At 43.0% G+C, this 12654-nt stretch overlaps 1 protein-coding gene across 2 annotated transcripts in view; it reads left to right on the top strand.

The window, feature by feature from the left end:
• Poldip3 (DNA polymerase delta interacting protein 3) overlaps positions 1 to 12654 on the top strand; it is a 32286-nt gene that overhangs the window by 16295 nt on the left and 3337 nt on the right. For both annotated transcript variants that reach the window (XM_026394347.2, XM_026394346.2), the window contains 4 exons: positions 1611 to 1790; positions 2320 to 2397; positions 5528 to 5657; positions 12567 to 12633. In XM_026394347.2, the coding sequence (XP_026250132.1) occupies positions 1611 to 1790; positions 2320 to 2397; positions 5528 to 5657; positions 12567 to 12633 (455 nt within the window). The remainder of the gene's footprint in view (positions 1 to 1610; positions 1791 to 2319; positions 2398 to 5527; positions 5658 to 12566; positions 12634 to 12654) is intronic.

Consider the following 12654-nt stretch of genomic DNA (forward strand, 5'->3'; position numbering starts at 1 on the left):
GCTCGAAGATTCAGTTTTAGTCACCACCTGAGTGTATGGACCAATCTCCTGGTTATAATTAAGCTCTTAGAATGGTATGTGAAGCTAAATGTTGGCAGTTTATTTCTTTATAAAAGGACCAATCCTTTCTATTAAATAGACCATTTGTGTCTGATGCCAGAACAGCTTATCAACTGGCTCAGTTAGTGGTTTACCCTAATTTTAAAAACAGTATTTACATTAACTCATTTAAGACCTTCTCTAAGCCAGGCATGGAGGCACTTACCTGTAATCCCAGGGAGGCTGAAGCAGGAAAATTGAAGTTCAAAGCCAGCCTCAGAAATTTAGGGAGGGCCTAAGCAACTTATTGAAACCCTGTCTCTAAATAAAATATTTAAAAAGGGCTGGGGGACTGGGGTTGGAGCTCAGTGGTAGAGCACTTGCCTAGCAAGTGTGAGTCACTGGGTTCAATCCTCAGCACTACATAAAAAATATAAAAAGTATCGTGTCCATCTACGACTAAAAAAGTTAAAAATTTTTGAAATGGGAGGGCCCTGGGGATGTGGCTCAGTGGCTGGATTCACTCCCTTGTTAAAAAAACAAAACAAAAGGCCTCTGTCCTCCCACCCTGTGAAGTGTGTATTTTTACTCTCATTTTATGGATAAGGAAACAGATATAGAAAGGTTAACCTCCTCAACATCACCCAGCTTGTAAGTAGTAGATCTAGTTGTTGCCATAGTAGTGTGGTTCCTGGGGCCCATGTGTAACCACTACACTGAGAGACAGAGCAGCTGGAGAGATCTGGAATCCAGCATGGAGAGGATACTTCACTCCATTGGAGAGACCTGATGAATGGGGCCTGCCTTGTATTCTGATTATCCCTCTGGCTGCTGCATTGCTGCTTTATCCCTGGGTCTGTGCCTTATAGACCCAGGTGTCCTAGATCAGCAATACCACCTGCTGCTTCTGTATCAAGCATCTTTTTTCTCAGACACATTAATACAGGGGAGTTTTATGTATCCATGGGACCACATCCCCAGTTGGAATAGGAATCGTTTTTGGTGGTCTGTATGTTCTGATTGTGCCAGCAAGTCCCTGACAGTCTGGTTGCTGAGGATGCCATGGCTCTGGTGCTTCTGTGTGTCCAGATCAGTGACCAAAAAGCTAGGGTTTCTGGACCTTCTTAAGAGTAAGTTCCTGTTCCCAGCCAGCCAGGAGCTGGTGATCATTCCACTGTGATAGAAGCTTATCTAGGAATGAACTTGACTTCAAGCTTTTGGTCTTCTGACCAGCCCCAAATTATAGAGGTTTTGGAAAGTCTGAAGTAAAGAATGGGTGAGCCTGTGGCTCCTGGGAGTTTCTAGATCAAGACTTGGAAGCTTCCTGCCAGAGCTTCTAGCACTGTGGGAATTGTCTTCTACAGTCACATGCTTGGGCCATGTGCTTTTCTCCCCTTCTGCCCCTTCCCTAGCGGATATTATTGGCAGCCTTTCTTTGCTTCAAACTTGTAATGGATTTGGAGCTGAGCAACATCAAAGCTTCATGCATTCATCTAGTTGTTGGCTCTTCAGGGCATTTTCAGAAGAGTCTGGGTTTCTGGCTTTTCAGATTCCTTTCTGCCTCTCTATAGGCCGGGCTGAGCAGTTCCAAGCTCTCCATGTCCAAGGCCCTCCCTCTCACCAAAGTGGTTCAAAATGATGCCTACACTGCTCCTGCTTTACCCTCCACTATTCGAACAAAAGCCTTGGCCAACATGTCCCGGACACTGGTGAACAAGGAAGAACCCCCCAAAGAGCTGCCACCTGCCGAGGTAAGGTGAAGGTGACCACCCTAGTCGAGAGTTGGCCTATGCTGGGTGGGCGGTGTGCTGTATGGATCCCAGTGGGTCCTTACAACACCCCTGTGAAGTAGGTGTTGCTGTCCCCATTTTACAGATGAGCAATCCAAGAACCAGGAACCCTTATCCTCAAAGCTCATGGGCCAAAGGGGACACCAGACCAGCAGAGAGATCACTGTGTGTAGTGACACTGTGGAGGGTTTCCCAAAAGAAAGCTGCTGAAGCTGTGAGGAAGGAGCATTTTGCCTCTTAGGGATCTGGGGAGACTCCAAGAACATGGCATTTGAGCTGCCAGGTCTAGAATGATGAGTAGCATTTCAAGCAAATGTTCAGGGACCTGAAGAGCATTGGCTCCTTTAGCATGGAGTGTGGGGGGGGGATGTGATCCATGTCGGGATCTGAGGAGCCCAGTTGTGGTAGACTCTGCAGAGTTGTTTCCTCTGGGCCTTGTGGGGGCATGTCTGCCCTTCAGCTCCTGGTAATATTCTTGTCTGTGTGGCAGCCTGTTCTCAGCCCCTTGGAAGGCACCAAGATGACTGTGAATAATCTGCATCCTCGAGTCACAGAGGAGGACATCGTTGTAAGTATTGTGGCATGTGAGAATTTTAAATCTCAAACCTAAGACAAGTCTCGGTCTGCTGATTGGCTGGAACTCTCAAGACTTTGCATATAATCAGGCCTAGAGCTAAAAATTAGCACAGCCCAAGGACACAAAGCAAAGTCACCAAAGGAAAGACAGGGTGTAGTTTGGGGGAAATTGGCACTCCAGAGCCTTCCCAGTGGAGTCACACCGGATGTATTTTATTTCTCCACATTGTAATGACTGATGAAACCCTGGATCTCATAAAGACTCAGTGCCCAAAGGTTTCACTGGGGACTAGTCATTTAATCATTCTCTGCCTAGCATGTACCAGAGCTCCACACTCTGCAGGGGACAAACAAGTGTTCAGCATGAACCATATTGTTTACACAGTTTAGGCACAGTGGGCTACCTCATCATTTAAGGTGGTAGAGTCCTCCTGGAATTCAGGTTCCCAGATGCCAACCAGTGGCCCACCTGGAAGCAGACCTTTCAGTATAGCAGCCAGGCCAGCTGTTCACTGTACTGCAAGCTTCTAAACCAGTGCCGCTGGCCTGGCCTGAATCTCAGAATCATGGGATATCTGTACCATAATGGGTCCTAAATGGGATCCTTTAGCATTGCTATGCAACACCTAGTGGCGGGTATTTTCCCATGAGTCTTTGGAACTTCTTGTCTACTTTGGGGGGTTTATGTGATTATTCTGTCATATTAATATAGTGAGATGTATTAGTAGTGACTGGTGTTTGATTCCTCAGGATTGCCTTCTTGGTCCATTCTGCCCTCCCATGGCAGACATGGGCAAAACCTAAATCAGGTGCCAGGTTAGTGGGGCCTGTTTTAGTTTAGTCAGTCAAAAAAAACATTTTAGAAATCCAGACATCCTTTGAACTGTTAGAAATTTCAGTGAATGCAGATGGAGACTCCAGCTGCACCCTGTAGCTAAGTCTCAGGTTCTGTAACAGCTCACATTGGCCATCATGATTTTTAAGGGGCTGAACTGTGAAACACACGAATGGCTTTAGAACTAAGTGTGCTCCCCTTCCTTAGCAGGCATAGTGCAGCCAGTGGTGTGCACACGAGTAGAAATGTGGCCTATTCTGGGTCATACTGGACATGTTACAAAGAAGTAAAATGTTTTCTGAATTGGGCTGGGGTTGTGGCTCAGCAATAGAGTGCTCACCTTGCATGTGTGAGGCCCTGGGTTCCATCCACATAAAAATAAATACTACATAAAAATAAATAAAACAAAGGTGTTGTGTCTAACTACAACTGAACAATAAATATTATTAATTTTTTAAAAATTTTCTTAATTATTAAAGTATCTGGGTACAGTGGCATATACCTGTAGTCCCAGCTACTCGGGAGACTGACAAAGGATAGTAAGCTCAAGGCCAGCCTGAACAACTTAGCTAGTCTGCATCTCAAAGTAAAAGCAAAAAAGGAGAAATAGGCCTGGGGTTGTGTTCAGTGGTAGAGTGCTTGCCTCACACATGTGAGGTTTAATTTAATTAAATTCTTAGCACCACATACAAATAAATAAATGAACAAATAAATGTCCATCAACAACTAGCCACCATTTATTGAGCACTGGCACATTATAGGAGAGCTCTGTGAAAATATGCTAATGAAAAGTGAATTACTTGTAGGGGCTGGGGCTCAGTGGCAGAGCACTTGCCTAACAGCCTAGCACAACCTAAAAATAAACAAATAAAATAAAGGCATTCTGTTCATCTACAACTTAAAAAAAAATATTTGTAAAGATTACGCCTCAGAAAATTGCCAATAATAATTACCCTCAACTTCTTTTCTACCCCAATAGGTAACGTTAAAAGAACAATAATATCATTGGGAGGATACCTATTATTCAATTTCATAGTGTGTTTTGTTGTTGTTGTTGTTGTTGTTGTAGCTGGACACAATACCTTTATTTTATTTACTTATATGTGGTGCTGAGGATCCAACCCACTGCTTCACATGTGCTAGGTGAGTGCTCCACCACTGAGCCGCAACCCCAGCCCCATAACGTGGTTTGATATTTAACATTTTCCCCTTTGTCATTAAAAACCAAATCATTTCAAGGATCTTTTCATAAGCCATCTTTTTCTCGAAACAACCTTGTAAATGGCAATTACATATGAAGAAATGCTTTGAATGCTAATTGGCCTCTGTCTACATCTCCCTGTGGTGATCTTAGTCTGGCCTTAGACTCCTTATCAGTAAAATGAGGAATTTAGAGTTAATGATGAACACAGGTACAAAGCATGATCTTAAAAACTAACTCGGTTGAAGCTGGGCATAGTGGTGCACACCTATAATCCCAGCAACTCAGGAGGTTGAAACAGGAGAATCACAAGTTCAAAGCTAGCCCCAGCAACTTAGTAGGCTCTAAGCAACTTAGTAAGACCCTGTCTCAAAATAAATAAAAAGGTCTGGGGATGTGGCTCAGTGGTTAAGTGCTCCTAGATTCAATCCCTAGTACCAAAAAAAAAAAAATTTTTGAGTTTTCCAGCAACCCTGGGAGGTGGACAGTCCTTTTCTTGTTTTCAGAAGCGGTAGTAGTTTCAGGGAAGTTAAGAAACTTGCAGGCAGTCACACAGCTGATAGAAGGCAGAGTCCCAGGGATCAAATCCTATTTGTGTGACTCAGAGTAATCAACTGCCCCAGTTTTGCTAGGGATTCTTCTCCTGGTTTTAACACTCATAGTCCCTTGTCCTGAGAAATGCCTCAATCCATTCAGCCTAGGAATTGTGGTCACGCTGGTAGAATATAGAAGTGGTGGTTTAACAGGTTCACGGGTAATATATTAGAGACTGTCCCTTTGGTGAGCCTGCATGTCCAATTTTATGACAGCTCTCAGATTTTATGGCTGCTATCCCAATTGGGGAAGTGGGAACCTTAGCAGTGACTTGGTAAGACATCACAGGTACTGCAAGGCTTAAAAACCTAGATCCCCTTCTCACTGCCTTACAGCTTATCCCTCATCTGTTCTTAACTTGGGGGCTTGTAATTGTCTCAAGAATACCACCTAAAATAGAGCCCTCCTGTAACACAGTCACCCCAGAGCCCTCAGTGCACGTGCATGGCAGGCAGTCACAAATTCTTCCCCAACCCCTTTTCTTCTTTGCAGGAGCTTTTCTGTGTGTGTGGAGCCCTCAAGCGGGCTCGGCTGGTGCATCCTGGGGTAGCAGAGGTGGTCTTTGTGAAGAAGGATGACGCCATCACTGCTTATAAGAAGTACAACAACCGGTGTCTGGACGGTAAGTTGGGGAGAAAATGGTCACCTTGCCTTCTAGTCCTCCCTCTCTTGTTGTCAGGCCTTCTGGGATTAGCCTTCCTCTGAGATGGGTAGAAGATATTTTGGGACAGTTGAAATGGAGCCTGCATGCGCCAGGACAGGCAGGGATGTGGGTTCTTGGTGGGTTTGAGTTCAGACTGAAGCCCTGCAAGAAAGTGACACCATTTCTCTATAGATGGCTCTTGTAAGGGGCCTTACAGAAAAGCCGAGAGCCACAGCCTTTTTTGCCAGTGTGGGACTACTTACTGCTAGGATACAGGTTCCTCAAAGGCTTGGAGCAGTGTCCATATGTTGTCACGTGGGTGAGGTCCTAATGAATAACTGCTTGTTTTCCTCATCTCGGCATGGCCTGTAGAGAGGAGCTCTGACCTGGTCCTTTTCCAAAAGATTGTTTTTTCTGTATGAATTGAGGACCTACTCTGGCCAGGGCCCTGTGCTAGAAGTAGGGAAGCAGAGACTACTAAAAACTTAGCCAGTGAGATTTTTATGTGCATATTTCTGGTGGCTAATTATGTTAGCATCTTTTCATGTGCTTATTCTCCATTTATGCATCTTTGGAGAAATGTCTCTTCAGAATTTGTGTTCACTCTTTAATTGTGTTTTTTGGGGGGTGAAGTGGGGGTGGGGAGGGACTGGGGATTGAACCTAGGGGCATTTTACCACTGAACTACATCCCCTGCCCTTTTTCTTTTTTATTTGGAGACAGGGTCTTATTAGTTTGTTTCAGCCAAATGAGTTATTGGAATTTTAGGCATGCACTACTGCATCTGGCCTAGTTGGGGTTTGTGTGGTGTTTGTTTTGTTTTGTTGGTACTTGAGATTAAACCCAGAGGTGCTTAACCAGTGAGGCACAATGCTAGCCATTTTTGAGACAGGATTTTGCTAACTTGCCTAAGGCCTTGCTAAATTGCTGAGGCTGGCTTTTAACTTGTGATCCTCCTGCCTCAATCCTCCTGCCTAATTTGCTGGGATTACAGGGATGCACCACCACACCTGGCTCAGTTGGGTTCACTTTTATTATTAAATTGCAAGAGTTCTTTATATATTCTTGATATAAGTCCCTTTACATGTAAATGATTCACTAGTAATTTCTTGCAATCTGTAGGGTTTTTTTCCACGCCTCCTTCTAAATATAAGCATTTAAAGCTATATATTCCTCTAAGCATTATTTTTGCTACAATTTATAAGTTTTATTTAATTTCCATATCTGCATAAATTTTCTGATTTTTTTTCTATTCCATGAGTAAAGAGAATATGTGTTTCTCTGTTGTTGGGTGGAGTGTTTTATAGAGATGACTATTGTGTCCAGTTGGCCTATGATGTTGGTTAGATCTTCCCTTGCATTGTTGGTCTGCTTGGTTTGTTCTGTCCATTCGTGAAAGTGAAGTATTGAAATTTTCAGCTTATTGTTTATATGCATTTCTCCTCACTTCTATCTTTATGCTGTTAGTTGCATTTACATTACAGTTGTTTTCTTCCTCATCATTTAACCAGTGTCCTCTTTATCGCTCATAACTTTTTTAAAATTTATTTTTTATTTTTTTTATTTTTTAGTTGTAGATGGACACAATATCTTTATTTTATTTTTATGTGGTGCTGAGGATTGAACCCAGGACCTCGCACATGCTAGGTGAGCACTCTACCACTGAGCCACAACCCCAGCCCAGCTCATAACTTTTTGTTTTTGTTATTGAACATTGAACCCAGGGTATTCAACCACTGAGCCACATTCCCAACCCTTTTTTTTTTTTAATTTGGACACAGGGTCTTGCTGAGTTGCTTAGTACTTCTCTATTACTGAGGCTGGCTTTGAAATCATGATCCTCCTGCCTCTGCTTCCCAAGCGGTTGGCATTACAGGCATGCGTCACCGCACCCAGCAGTGAATGTTCTTAATGGCATCCAGAATAGTGAATCCTTTCCAGATTTTTAGTTCACTCTGCCCAGATCCACCAGAGCAATCACTATTCTAAGGCAATAATACCCTAATAAAATGTATTCTTTCTTTCCTTTTTTTTTTGGGGGGGGGTTACTGGGGATTGATTTCGGGGGTAATTGACCACTGAGCCACATCCTCAGCTGTATTTTGTATTTTATTTAGAGACAGCACCTCACTGAGCTGCTTAACAAATAAGATTTTAAGTAAAAATTACTTCTTGATCCATGAGCTGCAGAATAAATATTATATTAGGAGGCATGAATTAATCTTATTATACCTCTTCAGCTCTTGGGTAATCAAGCACTTTGTTAATGAGCAGTAATATTCTGAAGGGAATCTAGGGAATCTTTTTTTACCTGAGCAGTAGATTACAATGGTGAGCCTAAAACATGCCATAAACCATGTTGGAATCAGGTGGGCTGCCATCCAGGCTCTGCTATCCCATGCACTCAAGGAGCACGGGTAGAGTAGATTGAGGATTCTTCTTGGGGTCACAGGATTTTCAGAATGGTAGATGAACATTGGCATTACCTTCATCAGCTGCATTAACCCGTAACAGGAGAGTCCGCCTGTCCTTTGAAGCTCTGAAGCCAGGCATTGACATCCCTCTGGTTATGGAAGTTGTGGGTATCATATTCCAATCATATGCTATTTCAGCTACATTGTAAATCTCCTCAGAGCCACCTTTACCAAAGATTGTGACTTCTGGATAACTTGCCACAGCTTCTCCATCAGCACCTGCTGCTTTACCTTCTTATGTTGCAGAGATGGCTTCTCTGCCTAAATCTCACAGTCAACCTCTGCTAGCTACATGCTGCTTTTCTTTTTCTCATGTTTCTCAGTCCTTATAGGATTGAAGAGAATTAGGGCCTTGCTCTGGGTTGAACTGTGGCTTCAAAGAACGCTTTGGCTTTTTAAATCTCTGTTCAGACCACTTGAAGCTGGCTCCATATCAGCAGTAAGGCAGTTTTGCTTTCTTTGTATTTGTGTGTTAACTGGAGTAGTACTTTTAATTTCCTTCAAGGACTTTTCATTCACAGCTTGGATAACTGTTTGGTGCAAGAAGCCTATATTTTAATTTATTTTGAACTTTTTTTTTTTCTTTTTCTTTTTTTTTTGGTACCAGGGATTGAACTCAGGGGTACTTGACCACTGAACCACATCCCCAGCCCTAATTTCTATTTTATTTAGAGACAGGGTCTCGCTGAGTTGTTTAGTACCTCACAGTTGTTGAGGCTGGCTTTGAACTTGAGGTCCTCCTTTCTCAGCTTCCTGAGCAGCTGGGATTACAGGCGTGCACCACCACACCTGGCGTGTGTGTGTGTGTGTGTGTGTGTGTGTGTGTGTGTGTGTGTGTGTATGGTGCTGGAGGTTGAATCCAGGGCCTTGTGCATGCAATGCAAGCACTCTACCAACTGAGCTATATCCCCAGCCCAAAGCCCGGCCATTTTTAACTTTTGATTTAAAGTTAAAGACATGTGACTTCTTTTACTTGAACACTTAGAAGTCATTATAGGATTATAAATTGACTTTATTTCAGTATTTTTTTTTTAAGAGAATAGGGAGGACAGAGGAAAGGGAGAGAGAGAGGGGAACAGCTGGTTGGTGGAGTATTCAGAACCCATCAATTTTATTAAGTTCACTGTCTTAAATGAGTGCAGCTCATGGCATCCCAAAACAATTACAATAATGACATAAAAGATTACTGAGCACAGATCATCAAAACAAATATAACAATGATGAAAAGGCTTGAAATATTGCAAGAATTACCAAAATGTGAGCACATACTATTGGAAAAGTGTCAATGATAAAATAGCTCAAAATAGCCTGGTCCAATAGCACACACCCATAATCCCAGTAACCTGGCAGCTTGAAGCAGGAGGATCATAAGCCCAAAGCCAGTAACTTAGTGCAGCCTTTAAGCAACTTAGTGTGAGAACCTGTCTCAAAAAATAAAAAGGGCTAGAAATGTGACCCAATGATTCAGTGGATTCAATCCCTGGTACCCACCAGCCTTAAAAACAAACAAACAAACAAACCTCAAAGCAGAGCTGCTGTGAACTTACAATTTTTTTTTTTTTAAGATATCTACAGAGTGCAGTAAAATTAAGTACAACAAAATGAGCTTCACCCATAGTTTGGCATGTTTATAATCTAATCAGATAATTTTACTCCAGCCACACTTGATGTTATTGATAATTGGGTTTCTATCTACCATTTTATTTTATTATTTTTAAATTCTGTGACTTTCTTTTATGTTACTTGAATTTTTCTTTTTATTTCTTTTTTTGGAGGGGTATTGGGGATTGAACTCAGGGGCATTTGACCACTGAGCAATATCCCCAGCCCTGTTTTTGTATTTCATTAGGAGACAGGGTCTCACTGAGTTGCTTAGTGGCTCACTTTTGCTAAGGCTGGCTTAGAACTTGGGATCCTCCTTCTTTAGCTTCCCAAGACACTGGGATTATAAGGTATATGCCATTGCACCCAGCTTCCCAACCCCTCCCCCCAATACTGGGTTTGAACTCAGGGGTGTTCCACCACTGGGTCTCTCCAGCAATCTGTACTGATGAGATGAGCTGGATTCAAAGGAGCAGACTACAACATTTAACCCAAAAAATGGTGAAGAAATCATGCAACACATGAACATGAGTTTCTCAGATTGAGGGCAGGACTGCTCTGCGACCTCAGTCCTCTCTTCCATGCTGGAAGACAAGAGAGCATGCACCTGGAATCTCTTTATTTTTATAGGGGGGACACACAAAGGAGTTTTGATGGAATGTTCTTCACTAAATAAAGCAGGGGATAAGGTTGGAGAGTCTTGCTTCGTAATGTCTTGTGGTCAGCAGATTGATTGACATCTTGACAAGTCACACCCATCTCAGGTGCCCTGTGGGATCACAGGCAGAGTGAGAGGAGAGGCGCACTTGTGTTGCATAGCCCAGTCAGCATGCCTTGCCATACCTGTCCCCTCATATAGCTCCAATGCGCGTAGCTCACACACACAGCCCATGGATGGCTCGCGATAACTGGGCAAAACCTCCAGCCCTTTTTATTTTTTTATTTTTAAGACAAGGTATTGTTAAAATGGCTGAGCCTGGCCTCAAACTTAGGATCCTCCTGCCTCAGCCTCCTGAGTAGCTAAAATTATAGGCGTGCACTACCCCACATATATATTTTTTATATATAATACATTTTATTTTTAATATGCATTTTAGAGACATTTCTTTTAATTTCTTAAATGAGTTTTTCAGCATGTATTTTCAGTCATTTTTATAGTTATTCAGGGGTTTTATTTGTATGTGGGTTTTTATATGTTCAGTTTTTTAAATTCCTTTAATGAGCTTTTTAGTGTGTTTTGAATCATTTTCTTCCTAGTTGTTCAGGGATTTACAGTGTACATTGTGAGTTATCTGAACCTTTCAGATTAATGCTGACTTAGTTCTAATTAGTGAAATGTTATTCCTATATAGTTCATTCTTCCTTTCTTTTGGGCCATTTCTGTGACACGTCACATCTTATAGGTAGTGGGAGCACAGCTTCATAGCATTTAATCCTTTGTGGATGAGAGAGTCTGAACATATACTTTTGAGTCCTGTTTTCATTTAATTACATAGCATAAACATTTTTCCTTATTATGTGCTTCACAGATAAGATTGGATGGCTTCTCCCTGAAGAATTTCTCATTTCCATGCTCACCTCTTCCTGTATGAAGCAAGGCTTGTCAGTTTGCTTGGTGTTCTCATTGCCGAGTTTTCCTTGCACCTTGGCATTTTCTTAGTGTCTGTGTGTATTAGTCAATTTTCTGTTATATAGCAAAATACTTGAGGCTGGGTATTTTATAAAGAAAAGAGGTTTGCTTAGGTCACAGTTCTGGAGGCTCAGGGGCATTCTGCTGGCGTTGGTTTGGCTCTGGTACTTCATTGTTACTGAACCAGGCATATTTTTCCCATTGCACAGTATGTACCTCAGTGAAATGATGAATTGTGAAAAAAGAAAAATGATTTATTCACTAGTGAGCCAGGTGTGGAGACTGGAGGGCAAGTCTCCTAGCACCTCTCTGAGGATAGTGTTTAGGGTATCCTCAGAATAGGAAAACAGGCATGGGAAAAGGTGTGGACATGTCTGTCCCCCAAAGGTTCGTGTGCTGGGAAGGAAGAGCCATCGTGGTCTGTGTGTGCATAATCAAACATGGTTCTTCTTAAGGTATATATTCAGAAAATGGTGACATTACTAGGATCTGAGGGTTGCCTTTTGGACCTGTATTGTCACTATTCAGGCACTTGTGGAGCCCAAGCAGAGGATTGGTGTTTTCATTGAACAACTTAGGCAGCCATCACCACTGTGGACAGACATCAGAAGTGTCATCTATAGCCAAGCTGATGGTGGGGTTATATCGCTTAGCTCTGCGACCTCTAAAACTGGCTAGGAAAGCAAATGCTAAAAGCAAGTGAAGCAGGTCAGGCCCAGTAGCGCATGCCTGGTGTCCCTGCTACAGGGAGGCTGAGGCAGGGGGAAAAAAAAGAAAATGAAGCTAGAAGGTTTGTTCAGGTTTTTCCTGTTTCATCATGGTGGAGAGAGCTGGGGTCCCTTGGGAACTATGATAATCTAGCCATTTCCTGGGTCTGCCCCTGATGGCCAGCTAGCTCCCTGAGGCTCCACCTCTTAAAGGTGCCACTGCTTCTCAACATAGCCCCACTGGGAATCATGCTTCCAGCACAGGAACCTTTGGGGACAGAACATGTCCACAGACTATAGCAAAGGCTTGTCTGAGACCTGGCTTGTCTGAGACCACTCCTCCCAGTGTGGAGCCAGAGCTGCCCATGGTGAGGCTTTACCTGATGTGGAGGTGACAGCCTTACCCTTCTGGCCTTGTCCTTCTGGTGTGAGGAGCTGAGGTCTCATGGCAGAGCTTTTTCTCTGTTTTTTTCAGGGCAGCCGATGAAGTGCAACCTTCACATGAATGGGAACGTGATCACCTCAGACCAGCCTATCCTGCTGTGAGTCCCAAAGGCAGGGAG

This window comes from Urocitellus parryii, chromosome 5 (genome assembly GCF_045843805.1).
Source record: "Urocitellus parryii isolate mUroPar1 chromosome 5, mUroPar1.hap1, whole genome shotgun sequence".
NCBI classification, from domain to species: domain Eukaryota; kingdom Metazoa; phylum Chordata; class Mammalia; order Rodentia; family Sciuridae; genus Urocitellus; species Urocitellus parryii.